Source organism: Desmodus rotundus, chromosome 6 (genome assembly GCF_022682495.2).
Source record: "Desmodus rotundus isolate HL8 chromosome 6, HLdesRot8A.1, whole genome shotgun sequence".
In the NCBI taxonomy this organism is placed as follows: domain Eukaryota; kingdom Metazoa; phylum Chordata; class Mammalia; order Chiroptera; family Phyllostomidae; genus Desmodus; species Desmodus rotundus.
This window is the reverse complement of record NC_071392.1, coordinates 23,227,673-23,246,327: the sequence shown is the minus strand read 5'-3', so window position 1 is coordinate 23,246,327 and position 18,655 is coordinate 23,227,673. Positions and strand designations below refer to the sequence as shown.

The window sequence follows — 18,655 nt, the reverse complement described above, 5'->3', positions numbered from 1 at the left end:
TGTTATTTTATTATCTTCACATTTATCACAAGCTTCAAATCATTCCTATTTATATTTGTTATTTTCACCTTGGCAATTGTTCCTTTTCATTAAGGAGATAAAATGGAAGGTAAACTGTTTAGCTACATTACAGTATCTGCTAATATTACTCCTTCTATCTAAGCAAGGAAACTTCTTATTTTTATATTTTTATTTTGGCATAATGTAAAACCAACTTTACTTCACTATTAATATGTAGAGCATTTCAAACTGCAGGTACTGGTTATATGATGGAAGTATTAATACAATGAATTTTAAGTTAACTCATTTGTATACACATATCTTACTCAGGTAACTTTTTCAAAAGTCTGAAATTCGTTAGTACCTGGAACCATAAAAGTCAATGTTGAGGTTTTAATTTCCCACAACATGTTACCTTCCCAAATTTGGGGAAACTGAGCAACAGATCTCTGTACATCCCCCAGATACTCATGTGCAGTGAAATTTTATTATATGCTCAAAATTATCTACCTGAGAGTAGATTTTTTGGATGATTGTATACATAACTTGAGTCCCTTAACCATGAAATAATATTTTCCTATCAGAAAATTCTGGAAGGACATTCATGAAAGCATTAAAGGGAATTCCAATAGTTTTTATACTCCTTACCCATCCAAAACCAACACCTTCCTCTCTTTTTATTAAGAACTCTGCTGTCATCAGGGATGAGAACGGCTCTTAGTTGCTCTGAGAAATCTGCAGAGGTATTCTCCAACTTCTAGGGATCTTTAATTTCCCATAAGAGGAACCATTATGACTGATCACTTGGTGTTTAGTACCATATTCTTACAGGTCTGTATCTTTTCTAGCCAATTATTTGTGATTTTCTTGAAATCTGGGGCTATGTTGTATGTACTTTGGCATCCCAAACAACTAATGTTAATGAACTCAACATATGTAGACACTTGAACATAGGCTTTTGAGAAAGAATCATATGCATCTCTATGGAGAGAGAGAGAGAGAGGTAGGTATCAGCATAAAGATACGTTAACTTCATTTCTAAAACTGTAAGAAGTTGAGTAAGCACAATTCTGCTGTGACTTCCATGAGAAAAAAACATGATCAAACTGACCGCTGGTGGAACCACTACCCCAAAATGTATCTTTGTGTCTCAGTTCATAAACTGGGATAAAATCACAAGTAATGCACTGCCACCCAGTGGCAAACTTTCACTTTAAATAAAATAATGGTTAAAGTAGTCAAGACTGCAGATACTAGGGATCTTCAGAAACTTTTATATCCCATTAGAAAAAATGTGAGGGGGGAAAAAAAGAAGTCAACACTCAGGTCGTGGGAAATTTGGGGCCAAATGAGAATAAGCCCAAATCAAATAAACAAATTGTAAAGAAAAACCCAAATTATTTGTGACTTTAGGAGGTAACTGGAAAATTTGAATTTTGCTTGGATACTCAATATCAACGAATTTGTGTTCATTTTTTAGATGTCATAGTGGTGCTGTGCTTATGCTTTAAAAATAAAAGCACTTTTACCTTTTAGGGGAACCGAACATAATTACTGATTAAAAGATGTGCAACATCAAAGTACTAGGAATGAAGGGAGATACGCTGAAGGTACATGTAAAGAATTTGAGCTAGAAATTGATCCTTTTTTAAGCTGGGTGATAGTTACATGGAGACTCACTACCTGATTCTGAATGAATATAACCTATACTTAGTCTTGCAATTCAACATGTAACTATGACTCTTATTTAAATAAAGAGAAAGGCAATAGGACTGACAATACAAAAATAGCTAGAAAAAAGAATAAATATATTCCAGTAGGAAAATACAGAAAACCAGGTAAGAGCGTGGCCTCTGGGATCGGATTATCCCTGTTCTCTTACTCTTTAATAATTCTGGGCAAGTTATTGAGCCTTTTTCCTTCTTTATAACATGCGATAGCAATGCTATATTTTGTGGTTATTTTAACTAATGAAGGAGCCAATTACATACAAAGTGCTTACAACAGGGTCTGGAATAACAAGGTATTCAATAAATGTTAACTCATGAGCTATTAGGATAAAAATTGCAGTCCTAAAAATTGAAAGCCTTAGTCCATAATCCTCTTTACTTACTCAGGGCATCTAATCACTTCTATTCATAGTAAAGGAGACTTGCCTTTGGAGATGTCATCAGCTGTCATTTGTTTAGTTAAATGTATCTCTAGTTACAGTTAGAATTACAGGCTTGAGTTGAATTCTCTTGGAGGGAGCATAATATAAATTGTACTACCACCAGGTGTCAGTATTGTTACATTTTGTACTTCAGCTGAAGACTTTTTAAAACTTGGCCTCACATTTTACTTAATTAGAGTGAAAAACCTTATTTAGAGAGTTTCCTTCTTTGTAACTTCTAACATTTTTCTGGCTTGTGACAGGACCTAGAGTCTCTTCCTAACAAGAGAACCCCATTTAGCTTTGGCTTGACGCCCCAAGGAACTCTTTCAAGCAGACATTTGTGTTTTATTTGATTCATTTCTGAAAGAGCACAGATTCTCTTTCAGTTCAAACTGGTGCATTTAAACCATTTTAAAAACCGACTTTCTTTTATAGCTTACTGAAAACTATCAACAGTTACTCAGTTCGAGGCTCAGAAAATTAGTTTAGCTTTGTTTAATATTTTGTAGTGTCCCTGAAATAAGTTCAGCTCCAGAAATATAATATGTAACTCTATGTGTGTTTAAGTTGCCAACTTTTGAATAGATTCCCTTATTTTCACCCTGTTTAAAATACCATTCTGATTTATTTACACAAGAATAAAAGAAGTATTGTTTTTCACCAAAAAGTGAATTGTTTGTACAGTATCTTGAATCTTAGATTACCTGTTTTTAAATTTTCATGTGTAAGTTTTAAGTAGTACAACAAAATCCTCAAAGTTACATTTTGCCAATGAAATATTTGTTACTTGGAAAAATCATATTCCATATACAGTGAGAAACAGTATTTATTAGTAATAGTACAATCTTCTCCTTACATGTCTAGTGTCGATGTAATTTACCAAATTTTGTGACAACTATAGAGAGAACTTTTGGGTTAAAATTTAAGTCATGACCCTAAGTGCGGGTAAGTCATTATCATCAAATTATTAAGAAGGCAGAAAATAAACTTTTGCATTATATATTAATAGTAATACTTACAATGGCATATAGCTAAAAATGTGGGTTTTTATTTACCACTTTTAATGATATGGTAACCTTTTAAATGCTCAGTTAGTTAACGGCAACAATCCCTTTACTTTGTCACCCACACTTGTAATTTATTATTGAAAGTTAAGTATGTAATTCGATGCAGAGAGCAGTGATAGAGTTTGCCTGTAAGGGCAGAGACTCTGGAAGCAAGCTGGGGAGCTTTGCAGTTTGGCTTCACTGCCCCACATTGTCTGTCTATCCCTTGCTTTCCCCATCGGTAAGTGGGGGTGATAATAATTGAATCTATATCATAGAGTTACTGTAAGCATTAAATCTGTTCTACCATATGTAGTTAATTATGTATGTAAAGCACATGTCATCTGGCACATGGTAAATACTGACACACCATTGTTGTTATTATGGTGCCATTTGCACAGTATTTACCTGGAGTTAATTTGTTTTATCCAGCATTCTTTGTTTGGATGAGGGTGAATAATACATGCATGATATATTTACATATTTTAATTATTTGCATATAATTTATAAACAAAACAATAAGATGTCAACAATGGTTGTCCCTGGATATTGGGATAAGGTTGAATTTTATTCTCTCCTTTCCAAAATGAGAAGCAAATAATTTTGTGATTTTAAAATTAAGATAATATATTTTCAAATGAGGTACACATTTCAGCATGGTTTATATTTATGAAAGTCTTGTCTTAAGTGTGTAATAAAATGGATCACATCAACTTCCCTTAAACACAGTATGTGCAAGTCAGTATGGAAGATAATGCCAAGGATATTTTATAAGACCCAGCCTCTCATCTCAAGGAATATCCAAGTAAATATATAAAATATGCTATTCAAGTCTCAAGGCACTAATGAGAAATTTTAAAAAGGTTTACAGGGAAATAAAAGAAGGTGGGATTTGACACGGAGTTTGAAGAAGGAGAACATTTATTCCAGCAGCAATAGCACAAAGAATAGGCCAACTTTATCTAGATTTGCATTCATAACTTGTCCACCAATTTACTACTCCTGGGTCCTGATCTTCAAAACGATGCCATATTCTGGGACACATCAGGAGCAAAGACTCGTGTAATTGCTAAGTTTCTCATTTGTCTTTACGCCTCCACTACATGGGTGTTAGTTGCCGAAAGACAATGAACAGAAGAACATGACAGAAAGATTTATCACTTACAAGCCTCGTGAATGCACTTGGGATTCAAAAGTAATGTTACCGAAAGCCTGGCGGCCCATTAACTCTGCTCATACACAGTGAGTTTGATTCTTTTCCTACAGCTGTTGGGAAAGGTCCCTAGCAAGACATTTAACAAATGTCTTCCTATTGGCTTGTGGCAGGGTGCTTGTCAATGACTGCTTTAAGGCAGGAGTTTTTAATTTGTTGATAGTGTATACAAGGAAAGATACCCCTGCCATTAAAAGTAAAGCGTGCAGTTCTCTGCTTTTTCTTAAAATGCACATGTGGTAGATTATCTAGAATTTTGGCTTTCCTTTGTTTATTAAGATAGTTGCAATGATGGATTGAGGCCTGCGTGTTGTGAGGAGCCGTCCCCAAATTGACTCCCACTGCATTTGGGGCAACCCACTCTGAGTGAATTGCACTCCAGTAAGAAGGCCTGAGAGGAAGACTCTGCCGTACGCTCATAGAAATATATTGAAAACAGGCTTTGACCACGGCTCCAATGCTACCATGGACAAATAAGGCTGCATGGTAGCCCTGTGTGTCCAACCAGAACAAAATGTGCATTTGGCATCCAGGGCAACCTTCTAAAGCAAAGATTATTAAATAGCAATTTTAAGAAGATAAATAAAAATGAAAGCCAATGCAGGTTTGCTGTCACTGACTTCCCTGTGCTGTCTTCCTCAGGAGACACAGAAGGCCCGGAGGTGTCTATAGAGAAGGGGGAACGTCTACCCAACATGCCAGAACAGGTGGGCAAAATTTTGAGGTTTGCCGTTGAACACTTATGTTAACTCTTTATAATTATTACTGAAACGAGTGTTCTCAATAACATGTACTTTACCCTAGAAGCTCTGCTACCATAGGAACTGTAAACAGTATTTGCATGGTGCGTAAGCCATTTTTAGTGGCGCCAGGAAGAATCCAGACCCTTGATTAGATAATTCTTTTTTTTTCCCCCTGGTTTTCAGTGGAATTCTGGGAAATTACAGTGACACGCAGCAATTCCAGCTTTGGCAGACACTGTTGTTGCTGCCTGTGCCCCCTCAGTGTTCATCTTGCCAGAGCATTTCTGCCTAACTTCCTCTCCACGCTGGGAGCGTTCTCTGGCTGCTGGAGCGGCCCACAGGTCAGCAGTGCTGAGGTTTAATATCACCAGCGACAGTCCCGAAGCAATAATTGAGGTGATTGTTTTACAGCTCCCCCAGGGCTTCCCCAGAGGGTTAAGCTCCAGTTGCCGAGATTCATTGGCTTCTCTCCTTTTCCTGTCTCTCTTACTCAAATTCTTACCTCCGTTTTGGGGATCACCTTTGGTTTTGCCAGAACCCCTCAGTGTCTCCTTCTGGAGAAACCGAATTAAGGCACCAGGAGGCAGTATTACCATCTTAGAAGGCAGAAAGCCTGGCTTTGCGTGTCAGCCTCGCCTCGTGATCGTGGGTAGATTACTTAACCACTCTTGTCTGTAAAATAGGAATAATGGGTACTATCCTAGACACAGATGGGGCTGGGCGGAGTCTGAGTCCCAACATGCCTTATAACTTCTCTTACCTGTCTTCAGTCACTTGTCAATGTCACCTACGGGAAGGGGGTGTCAGGGCAGATTATTATTTTGGATGGAGTTTGCCCTTTGGGTTGGGTGGAAATGGATTCAAATTCCTACCAAACTGTCCCTAACTGTATAATCTTGGATGGTCTGCTTAAGTTTTCTAAGTCAATCTTTCTCAGGTTTTAAAAGAATTAAATGCATTGGCATGTATAAATTGCTGCAAAGTCCCTTATATCTTCTGGATTCACTTATTATTATTATTATTATTATTACTAATAATGATAATATTAATAATATAGAGATATGGCTTTGCGTGATAATGAAGTTACTTAATTTTCTATGGCTCAGTTCTCACATCTGTCAAATGACAATAATTATAGTACCAACTTCATAGAATTGTTAAGAAAAGTCAAAAGTTTATATTTGTAAGACACTTGGAACATAGCACATCACATTTAGTTATTGTTATATTTTATGACAAAATATTCAGAATATAGCACATGGAACTTAGTATTTGCTATATTTTATGAATAAAAATTCAAAAGCTATGCATTTTCTGTGTTCAGAATAAAATTCATACAATGTCCAGGGACTAGCCAAGTTAAGAGTTGACTGAAAGGGGTGTGTGTGTGTGTGTGTGAGAGAGAGAGAGAGAGAGAGAGAGAGAGAGAGAATCATGTTAGTGTGGTAGGATTCATCTGGATTTGTATAAATGAGGTGAATCCAGAAAGTGAACCTTCAGCAGACCGCTCTCTAAGAGGACCAGATTACACATAACTACATGAAGAGATAGATGGGCAGAAATTTGTTGTATATTTATAAGTAGTAGGTAGAAATCAGTCCACCAATGATTGAGGGTGTAGGCTTGGCCTTACAAAGTTTACAGCGTGGTTATTTTAAATTGCAGGATCCTGTCGTACATAGGAGAAAATGGTGATTGCTACCATAAGAGCAGGGGCTTCTCCTCTACAGAAGACATTGCACTTGAGCTCAGTAATTATGGACGCGATGCTAACCACTATCTTGTGGCCGAATACAAGCTCTGACCACAAAGGAAATGACATGGTAGTCCATCACCGAGTTTCTCAAAGGCAGTTTCAGAAAATCATAGACTAGTGCTGATGATAGCACAGTGAATTCATGGCCTCCAGCCTCTGCCTGAACCTCGCCCTTCCCAGATGTCACGGGGAAGCATCTTCTTCTGCTACCTTCAAGAGCAATCTACCTTTATGTCCCATGGGCTTTTTAATCTAAAGTCACAGTTTCCCCTTATTTTTCTCCTTTTTAAAAATATTTGATATACAACTTAGCAAACTGAACCCTGTGAGGTTCAAACAAAATGACTTTATTTTTTTGTCAAATGCACTGCGTTGAAGCTCTCTTCCCTCAACTTGATCTCCCTTCCCTCCATTCCCTTATTTTTTTTGGATAATGACTTTCAAATACACTGTGTTGTATCTCACTCCCCTCCACTCTCCTCCCTCCCTGAGAGATCCCATAGCTTCTCTGCCACTGTGCTTCTGATACTAACAGTGTCATTTCGGCCATTTAAATCCATGTTCTGCCGTGAAATAGCTCAGGAGAGAGTAAAAACTATGTATGAGTCCTACCTTAACACCGTGTGTAAAGAAAATCAATTTACATGGATCATAGATCTAAATATGAAAAAAATAAAACTTCCAGAATAAATCTGAGATATTAAATGAGATCTTAAGACCCATAAAAGGCAGTATCCATAAAATGTGCCAATTAAGCATTAGAATTCCAATCGTCTGTTTATCAAAATACACTATTAAAAAAACCCCACCATGAACAGAATGAAAAGGCTGTCACAGAGATCAGAAAAGATATTTGCTACTCATGTAACCAAAAAAAGTTTGTATTAATAATAAAGGGTGGGGGCAAAAGTAGGTTTACAGCTTGTATGTGAAACAGAGTTTATTCTTATATTATTAATTATTGTATTGTTTTCAGTACAAACACCTGTAAACCTATTTTTACCCTACCTTGAATGGATTACTGTACAGAAAAAATAAAGAACAAAGTGTTGCTACATGCAACAATGTGGATGAAAGAGAAAGAGAGAGATGGAAGGATGGAGGGAGAAATAAAAATAGAAAGGAAGTCTCACCTACTGTAATTAGAACGTGCATCTCACAACTCCTTTGCTCTCCTCAACAAAAGCCTGCCCTGCCACTCAGGATGTTACAGCAGGGACAAGAACACCCTCTCCCGTTCTTCCCTTTCTGCACAATTGGACACAAAGCGGTGCATTGAGATACTTCGAAGCACTCTTCAACCCTCCGGTTGCTGGTGAGGGAGATGTGTAACTGTGTGAAACACAATGTATCTAGGAGTTCTTGACTTTTGTATCCTCTAGTTGTCTTTTACCAATCAAACTCAGCACTGTGCAATCATTTCACAGGCACCACTTCGCTCAGTTCTGGCCAGAGCACACGGTGTTTGAGTTGGGCATTATTATTATTGTCATCACGATTGCTATTTTTACAGTTTTATGATCTGGGAAACTCAAGTTCTCATCAGGAATTTAATGTTCACAGCAGAGCACTTATTCAAGATAACAATCCCAAGCTCAATACGCTGCATATCACAGTGGCACATGCATATTTTCTGATGAATAACCCCCCAATAAAACCAATTTGTTTGGCTAACATTTGGTTAGTCCTCTTTCCATTCCATAGTTGTCATCCTGTTCCACTATTCCTCTTTGTTTTCATGCAGTTATGCGCTTGGTTTGGGATGGACATCACTATGATGAGACAAGAGGACTGAGCAGATGCCACCCAGCCTTTGCAGTCAAGTTTCCGGTTCCGGGAGTGACATATCAAGTAAGCCTCACCCACTGCAGAAGTTGATTCAGGAAATTCTGGTCTCATATTTCTCTCTCTTGTTCATTAATATAGCTGACGGGCCAAAACAGCATAGGGCTTCCTGAAATCTGCCTTGGATATTTATCTTCTTTGCATTTCCTTATGAAAACAGATGGATTTTGGCACCATCCTGGATTCAGCAGAAATATGCACTCTCCCAGAGGCACAAAAGTGTTCTGAAATAACAAACTTTTCAAACTAAAGTTGCCTAAATTGAAATTACTTTGTTGTAACAGTGATAAAAATACTCTCTGCCGGGTTATGATTTAGTTTGTGAGAGTTAGCTCTTTCAACTGCGGTGGAAATGCTGATGATACTTGTACTTTCTGTGAATGCTGAGTTAAAGCGGCTCTAGCCTCAGGTCAAACTCAGCAGATAAGAATAATACTCATTTTGACCACCAAGCTTGTCTACAGCAGGCATTGCAAATCGCACTTGTTTGCATCCTTCCCAGTAGCAAGAGAATTCCTTATATATAGCCATATATTCCCTTAGGGGATAAATATCCTATTGGGGGGGGGGGGTATAGCTGGTGAAAAGTAAAAAAAAAATTGACCTCAAAAAGATGAAGAACAATGTAGCAATCAGAGTTGAAGGATACAAATAAGACACTTTTCCAGGAGGATATTCCAAAGACAAAAAGGAGCAGTTTAATCTGTGGTACAGCACCGTTTCTTAAGGATTAAATTGTTCCCACAAGTAGATTCTTTTTCAGAAATATTATGATATATATTTCTATTTACTTCTCAAAAATATTCAAGGTATATGTATGAACTTTATGTTCATATTTAAAAGGTGATGTGGGCTAAAACAATCACAATGTATTTTGTATGTGTTATGGCATATTGAATCAAAATCTGAATCTTTATTTTTCATTTTTTAATATGTGTTTTGAAGTTTATTTGAGACCCTCAAACATGTTAAAACAGAGACCTCCAAGTGAGACAAAGCATGTCCTTGAAGTTTAGGCTTGGAGAATTTATAGTCCCAGAGAAGGAAAGAGTCCTTTCCTTTAATATGTTAATTAAAATCATTTTCTAAAATTTTGTTCAAAAATCTTGTGGGAAAGCAAACAAGTGACTTGAAATTTCTTTGTTTTTAATCAATATTTGATCATTGTTTTAAGTAATAAACAAATGGGGAGTACATACTCATATCACTGACATTTTTATCACATGAATTATCTTGTCTTTTTTCCAATTTCACTATGAAAACTAATTGGAATAAAGTCAAATGAGGATTTAATATCTCTGTTTACGTAGCAACATTAAGTGGAAAGATGAGGCAATGAATTGTATCATTTCCCAAAGGATGTTCTACATGATTAAAATTCCTTGGAATTTTAACAGTTGAGCCATGTAAGGGAACTGTATTCTAAAACAATAAATTTAAAAAAAGAAAAAGAAGTGTAGCAAATACTGATTAAACACTTCAGACAGGTGAGCTTACTCAGGAAGTGTGAGTAGCAGGTTGAAATGCCCTGGGGCTCCCGTCTAGCTCTTGTCTGTTTCTGTCCATTTACAGACCTTCATCATTGCATTCGTTCTTGTCACTTCAGCTTTCATCTGCATGACGAAGCCTTCCTAACGTGAATTCCTAGTCCTGGCGTTTCTCCTGAACTCTAGACCCTTACACTCTTACATAGGACAACCTACTTGGTGTCTCCCATGATATCTACCAGTCCTCGAAAACTTGACCAATCCAAAACTTAGCCCGGATCTTCTCCTCCAACCCTCTCACAGCCTTGCCTCTCTCGTTGAAGAGCAACTCCATTCTTTCATTTCCTCAGGCAAAAAAACTGGAGCCATCCTTGTTTCTATTCTTTATTCTACACACCTATGTCGGCAAGTTTGGTGCTTTGTACTTTACATTATACCATAAACTCAACTACTTTTTTCTTCTAGTAAATATGCTGGACCAAATTCCCATCATCTCTTGCCTGAATTATTGCAATAGCTTCTGATCTGGAGGTCCCCTGGAGGCCCATCCCCTACTCTGCCTGTTTTCAACAAACAGCAGAGTGGTTTGTCTCTTGTAGAATGCAGTTCCAATCATGACATTCTTCTGCTCAAAACCCTCCAGTGTCTTTACATCTTAAGCCTAAATTCCTTCAATATCCTACATGGTCTCCTTTGCTATCTGGTCCTGATTACTTTTCTGTGCTCATCTCCTCCTACCATTCTCCTTATTTACTCTTCTACAGCCTCTGGGGTTCTCCTACTAACAGGGAAGCTCCATGGAGGCAGGGATTTGTCTGTTCACTGCTGTGTTCCAGTGCCAGGTAGAAGAGTTGATGGGTAGTAAGTGCGCCTTTAATACTTGCTACATAAATGATTTCATTGGAATAACCTGAGAGCTGCATAAGGCATAGATAACTTAGTTATTGATTCCCACTCTTAGGAACCAGTGAAGCTGTCATCCAGCAGCAGGGGAAGAATACTGGGTTATGTATATAATCTATCTATCCCTTCTCTTCTAGTTTACAATAGGTGAAAACTAACTTTGATTTCAAACTTAATACCTTCGTGTCCTTACACTGCTTTGTATGTGTCAAGAATGTTAACATTTTAAGATTCTTGTTTTTTGCACTTGAAAGGGAATCACCATCCGAAGGGGGAAGAAATGAAGCTCTTATAATAAATGCTTGCACTTACATGGTTGGTGTGTCTTTTCATCAGTAATGCTGCTCATCAGGTTTTCTAGGAACGTTAATGATTAACTGCTCAAAGCTGTATAAGGGAAATGGCCTAATTAACATAAACCTGTCGGATAATTAGTAGTCACACCCTTGTAAACAGTGGATAAAGGCTATGCTATAAATTTATGGTTACATTTCTTTGTGGGTTGTTTGTGAATTGAGAATTGTAAAGTGATTTTCAGAAAAACATTATTTTACATCACACCTGAATTTTAAGAAAAATATTATATAATCACTTTACTGAAAAAGGATAGTAAAAGCCAAGCATAGCAGGAAATTTTCATGTCGAAGTATGATTTTCAGAAAGTTAAAAAAATACTTTCAGGTATATTATTAGTTGGAAATAAACTATTCTTAATCATATATATTAAGTCCACTAGAGTGAATGCTTGGCAAAGTTTTGCAGACTCATTATTAAGGAAATTAAAAAGATGGCCAAGCTGGTTAAAAGACCATTTTGAGATCATAGGTATACATACACATTTTTAAAAATGTAGTAATAAGATTCCTAGGGTTTTTTTCAAAAAATAAAACTGCTTGCTGTCCTTTACAACAATAAAATTATAACCAGTGAGGTTATCTTTTCTACCAGAGAGAAATCATTTTTGTCCTTCCTAGAACTAAATGTACCAGTTAATAAATAACTTCACAGAGTTTGGGACTTACTTAGTGGTGCAGGACTCCCTAGTCTACAAGGCTATATATGCTTTGGATTGGCATCAACCAATAGTAATGAAATACCAGCCACATAACAAAATTCAAAATTTTCCTGTAGGCACATTTAAAAAAAAAAGAAAAAGTAAAATAATTTTAATAATAAACTTTATTTAACCAAGTATATCAAGAATGTTTCAGTTTAACATGTAATATAAGAAATTAATGAGGCATTTACATTTTCTTCGTGCTAAGTCTTCCAGATCTGGTGCCCATTGCTCACTTCCAGCCTGTCTGAATTCCGACTGGTCCAATTTCGAGTGCTTAACAGTCACAAATGGCGAGTGGCCACCGTATTAGACAGTGAAGTTTTAGATGATTAAATAATTATTGAACAAGCTTGTTAATGCCCCAGGAGGATGTTGAATGGCGATGTTGTATTTCTTTGGCCTTATTTCCAAGTTTTGGGTCATTTTACCTTCCATTTCCAAGCAGAAATTTTAAGGTTGTTTTTTTTTCATTGGATCTCAGGACATTAAAGAATAGCAAGTACAAGTTTTCTACAGTACAATAAAAGTGGGTTTTGGGGGGACTTCTAGTGCAATAAGAGTATTTTTGTTAAAGTTATTTTAAAGACATTTCTGTCTATCATATATATTATGATGCTTAAACTTTAACAAAAGATTCTTTAAATTATAATTGAACTGCTCTAGCAAAATCTATCACACCACAGAGAATAACAAAAATGCAGAGAGGATTGCCACAAGCCAGCAACTCTAAATTTCTGTATAGTTATCATCTACATTAATTCTTACAAAAATCATTTAAGATATCATTGTTTTAGAGATGAGGACACTAAGATAGTTCATATAATGTGACAAAGGAAATAGGGCCTGGAAAGAGGGCCTGGAAATAAAATCCAGGCGTCTGAACTGCAAAACCTGACCTGTTAACCACTATGCTACGCGCAGGGATGACTTCAAAATTAACTCTCCCAGCCCATGTCAATAAAACAGCTAAACATTTGCGAGGCAAATTAAAATTAAGGATTCATCATTCTTTCTTTACACTGAAAGAATAATTTGTTTTCCATAAAAAGCAGGGAGAAGTTCTACCCCCCCAAAAATTTTTATGAGTACCTGTAGGAACATACTATTTTTTCATTATATAAAAAATTTTGTAAGAGAGAGAAGTTACAGCAAATTTTTTGTAGTGGAATAACATACAACACTTTTGTTTCATCTCTGTCCTACTTTATAGGTTTGGCTTGTAAACTCTTATTTATAGATAGAAATCAGAAGAGACTAATTTTGATTCTCACTATCACAAAACATTATTTTGAAGGTTTTTGAAATTGAAATAGAAATGAAACTAGGAAAACCTTGTTCCTTAATAATTTTGAAAGGCAGAAAACTCCTTGAGGAAATGCAGCCAAGGGAAATAAAATATGAACTCATAATAAAAGTTTGGCATTTTTCCTCTTTCCACTTTTTTGAATTTAATTTATATAACCTAGGGATCAGCACTGTTCCCTGAATATATGGTAGGAATTACCTATAAATTTTTTAAAAATTTTAATTATATTTTGATGTGGACACTGGCCCGCAGTGTCCGAGGTGTTACGGGTGAGACAGGGCAAATTCACAGGGACTACTGAAATCCTGTGGAGGAAAAGGGATGACACAGCCACTCTCTCAGGGAAAGAGGGGGCTGGCCCTGTCCCTTGTCTGGACAGGCTTTTATTGAGTTTAATTTGCATAGGAATACAGGGCATATACGTAAAGCTCACCAATCATTGTCAGGCAAAAATGATCAAACAATAGATAACATCCAAAGAACTCTGAAGGCTTATTTAGAGTCAGGGTCAAACAGTTAAAAGGCCATAAAACTTTGGGGAACAAACTCATTTCATGCTTGGACCCTAATCATTTAAATTGAGGGTATTAGCAAAGTAGGTTTCACAGGATTTTATGTATTCTTTCTTAGGCCTGATCACCCTAGGGAACCCACCCTTATCAGCACAGGGCTGTACCCACCTCTGGCATTGTTTCAGGTTTAAATCAGGGAGGGGAAGTAAGGCAGCCAAGAGATTAGGAGACTTCTTGAAGACAGAATGAGGACTCAGGCTATGTCAAACCTGAGGGGCAAGGGTCCATCACCCCCTTTTTCTATAGCTCCCCCAAGTCCTTCCCTGTGGGCCTCTTCATGACCATGCCTATCTTAGGTCATCCCTCCCTTGAGGAATCTTACCCATCATTGGCTAACCAGTCATTCACCCGGGGCCAAGCAGGGTGAAGTGAAAGGGGGCAGAGGCTGTGCCCCTACCAGGAAGATAAACTTTGTCTCCTAAGTGGTTTATGTTCCCAAGGTCTTTTTACTCATCCTTAGCCATGGGGGGTTACAGCTTCTGAAACCAGGCAGGGAGGTTCCCAACAACATTTGATGTACAATATTACAGTACTTTCAGGTGTACAACATAGTGATAAGACATTTACATAACTTATAAGGTGATCACCAATAAGTTTGTATCCATTTGATATCATACATAGTTATTACAATATTATTGACTATATTCCCAAGCTGTACTTTATAATATTTTTCATGTACTTTCTAGGAGAGAGACCTTTCTATCAGTAATACAATATATTTAGTGGCTATTAGTCTCCTCAAGTTGTTTTTTTCATCTTTTACTAATTTTGTCACTCACACTTTTATGCTCTTTGTTCACTTGGTTTTCTAATGTACCATTAAATTGTTATTTACAACACAATTTGGTGTTTACACATATCTTTTATATCTTTAGTTACTTCACCTTCTTTAATCTGTGTTTTCTTTATTCATGCACACACTTTTGCAAATCATACCTCTTTTCTTCCATTTCAGTTTCATGATGTTATCGTTACTATTTCCCTTTCTCATGTTGCTCTTTGTTTAGCCTGTTGATCTTCTATTTTCCTTATTTGAAGACATAGATAATTAATATTCTTTTTTTACTTCCTAAATGACTTTTAAAGATTTTATTTATTTTTAGAGAGGGGAAGGGATGGAGAAAGAAGAAGAGGAACACTGATGTGTGAGAAAACATCTATCTGCTGTCTCTCGCATGCCCCCAACCATGGACCTGGACCACAGGCCGTCATGTGCCCTGACTGGAATCAAACCGGTGACCCTTCTGTTTGTGGGATGACAGCCAACCCACTGAGCCACACCAGTAAGGGCTCCTCTCTAAACAATATTTTCAAAGTCATACGTTTACTTCTCTTCACTGCGGCACTCACTTTGAATTACCTCCTAGAATAAGAAGTACACATTCTGCAACAATTCATTATGTTTTCTTAGCTCTAGTTGCTGCACGGGTCTGCTATTCCTTATTTCTTTCAAATACTCCCCTTCTCCCATGGAAAATATGCTCAAAAACAAATGTGTTATACATTTCTTCACCCCAGTCCCCTGCTGAAGCAGAACACTATGCTGCCTTTCTAGAGTGGTGACTTTCTTTGACGACTTGGCTTTTGTAATTACATGGCTTTCTCCAAGAGTAGAAGTAAAATATAAAGGCTAAGAGTCGAGAGTTTTAAAAATTAAAATCACATGAAAGGTATATATTCTCTCCAAAGACAACAGAAGATTATAAATGCACCTGCCACCAGTCTTCCCAGATTTTAACATGATATCTCATGATTTTCAACTACTGTTTTACATAATAAAAGTAAATTTCAATAAGAGAAGTCATGTTCAACATGATGTTGATTTTGTTCAAAAAAATCACATATGTATACATATAAAGATCAGAAAATATATGAAAATGTTTAAGTGATTCTGTCAGCCCTGGCTGGCATGGTTCAGTTGGTTGGGTATTATCTTGCAGAGCAAAAGGTTGCCAGTTCAAGTCCCCATCAGGGCACATGCCTAGGTTTCAGGCTTGGTCCTTGGTGAGGACTGTGCAAGATGCCACTAATCAATGCTTCTCTCTCATATCAATGTTTTTCTTCCTCCCTTTCTTCTTGCCTTCCCCTCCTAATAAATAAAAAAAAAATTTTTTTAAATTTAAATTATGTCAGAATAGATTTTTTCTTTAATTTATATATTTTCTCAATTTAAATTATATTCATTAATTTAGCAAGTAGAAAAGAAATAATAAATGCTAACAAACAATGCTAACAAAAATTAAAACCAACTTAAAAACCATCCCTCCCCGAAACAAACTTGTACCACAGATTATCCCTTCAAAATTTTTGTCAAGTGGACCAACATATTTTAAGATTCAAATTTCATGTTTTCCTATCTGAGCCTAGCCTATAAAACTGACATTTATAAATGGAATATTAAACTTCATTACTTTCAGAAGAAGGGTTGTGCCAATCAGAAATTGAAGAAACTCAGTTAGGGCTTTGGGGGGAAAAAAATCTTAAAAGAACAAGATTTTGAAATTCACTCCTATCTATCTGAAATGATATTGTAAAGGCTCATGATTTCAAGGAAAGGCCAAAATATCCAGAAGGGGAAGTCGAACTTGAAAGTAGCACCGGGCAAATTGCTCAATACAAATCTCTGTGGCAGGGTATGTCATCACAAGAGACGACCTCTCCAAATTTCAGAACAGACATCCAGCATTAATACTCAAATCAATTACCCTGAATACGTGGGTTAATTACTCGGTTTTCTGTGGTGGGCCCTAAGCAACTGAATAGCAACATATGACTATGGACCGAACTATCTTTGAAGTTCCATCACCTCTCAATTTCTATCGCTGATTTCACTTCTGTGTAACTATGAGAAAATTGGCTACTCAATTGACAGAAAGATTAGTATTAAAATCACTTTGTACAAAAGTATTTTATATGTAGATTAAATATTTAAAGAGAAAAATCATAAGTATAAAATTGCCTTACAGTCTGGTTAGTGTTTTCAACTTCTGAGGATCCCAAGAAACCTAGAATCTCTTCAAGGATTCATCCATAAGCATTCTGAGAGTTCTCATGCATTTTTTAAAGGCTTGGTCTCCTTTTCTTCTCCAACAAATAGGTGGCTTAATTCTACCTTTGATCTCTCAATTAGTACCTCTATGGAATAAAATGCAGGGTCAGTGAGTTTAAAATGTTAAGGTCCTATTAGATAAGAAATAGCTTTTGGAGAAAATGCTGGCACTTGTGTGACAAGAAGCTTTTTATTACAGCCATAGTAAAGTGTTACTATTAAACTCTGAGCTTGATGAGGTATCAAGGATGGGAAGCAGTTGGGAGAAATGTTCTATATTTGCACACAGTCGTAAAACAATGGTGAGCTGGAGATGGGCCTGTTCACACTCTAAAGTTCATGTAATTGCATAAACAACTGGTAAAGATCCAGGTATAACCTGCTGCTTATTTTTCTCTTTGTGACAGTTTTGAACAATCAAGTGATTATCCAAAAGCAATGACATCATCATTGGGTCATGTGGATATTATTAAGCACTTATTTTAGAAAAAGAGAGTAGTGATTGCTAAAGCTAATTCAAACCAGGTGCAGTTTAAAACTCACAGAAAGTTTCTCAGTTAGAAAACTTTGTCTCTTTCAGGGCACTTAGGGACAACATCCGGAATTATTCAACTGTGCAAAAAACATGTTGCATTTTTACCTCATTCTGTATCCCAAAAATGTGTTTCTAAAACTTTTCAAAACAATTATTTTTCCAATCATACATATTTACTAATATATATATTTTAAAGTAAATGTAAATGCTATCCCTGAGCATGTAATAACTAAGACTTCATTTATAGAGCACCTCCTATACATGTTTAGTTACTTGAATGTTGTACTTTTTATACGCAGTCTAATTTAATCTGTATAACAATGTGCATATATTTTCGTGTGTGTGTGTATGTGTGTGTTTAGTATATATACATCAGCACTATTTTACAGATGGGGAGGTTGAGGAGGTTACTAATTTGCCAAAGGCCTCACTACTAAAGAATGGAGAATTTGGAAATCTGGGTATTTATCTAAGGAAATCTGAAACACTAATTTGAAAAAAAAAATATGCATCCCTATGTTCACTGCAGCAATATTTACAATAGTTGAGATATGGAAGCAACTGAGTCCATCATTAGATGATTGAATAAAGAAGAGGTTGTACATATATACAATGGAATACTACTCCACCATAGAAATTAATGAAATCCTACCATTTGCAACCACATGGATGGGCCTAGAAGGTATTATGCTAAGTGAAATAAGCCAGTCAGAGACACGAGTGCCAGAGGACGTCTCTTACATGTGGAATCTAATGAAGAAAATAAACTAAGGAACAAAATAGAAACAGACTCATAGAGCAAAGCAGAGACTGACAGCTGTTGGAGGGGAGGGGTAGAAGAGCTGGGTGAAAAGGGTGAGGGGATTAAGAAACACAATCACAGACACAGACGACAGCATGGTGACTACCAGAGGGAAAGAGTGTGGGGAGGTAGAAGAGGGTAAAGAGGGGGTGAGTGGCGGCACAGAGACTTGACTTGGGTGCC

At 36.6% G+C, this 18,655-nt stretch overlaps 1 protein-coding gene across 5 annotated transcripts in view; it reads left to right on the top strand.

The window, feature by feature from the left end:
• Positions 1-18,655, top strand: part of LOC123478366 (taste receptor type 2 member 2-like) — a 30,081-nt gene that overhangs the window by 8,758 nt on the left and 2,668 nt on the right. For 2 of the 5 annotated variants that reach the window (XR_006653549.2, XR_008427209.1), the window contains 3 exons: positions 5,057-5,121; positions 6,823-6,980; positions 8,658-8,764. Coding sequence is in view for 1 of the 5 variants with exons in the window: in XM_071221666.1 (XP_071077767.1) it covers positions 5,057-5,121; positions 8,658-8,764; positions 10,331-10,393 (235 nt within the window). In the remaining 4 variants the exon portion in view is untranslated. Of the gene's footprint in view, positions 1-5,056; positions 5,122-6,822; positions 6,981-8,657; positions 8,765-10,330; positions 10,914-15,189; positions 16,168-18,655 lie in introns of those variants that run through there. The other 3 variants (XR_008427208.1, XM_071221666.1, XR_008427207.1) reach the window with 3 other exon arrangements.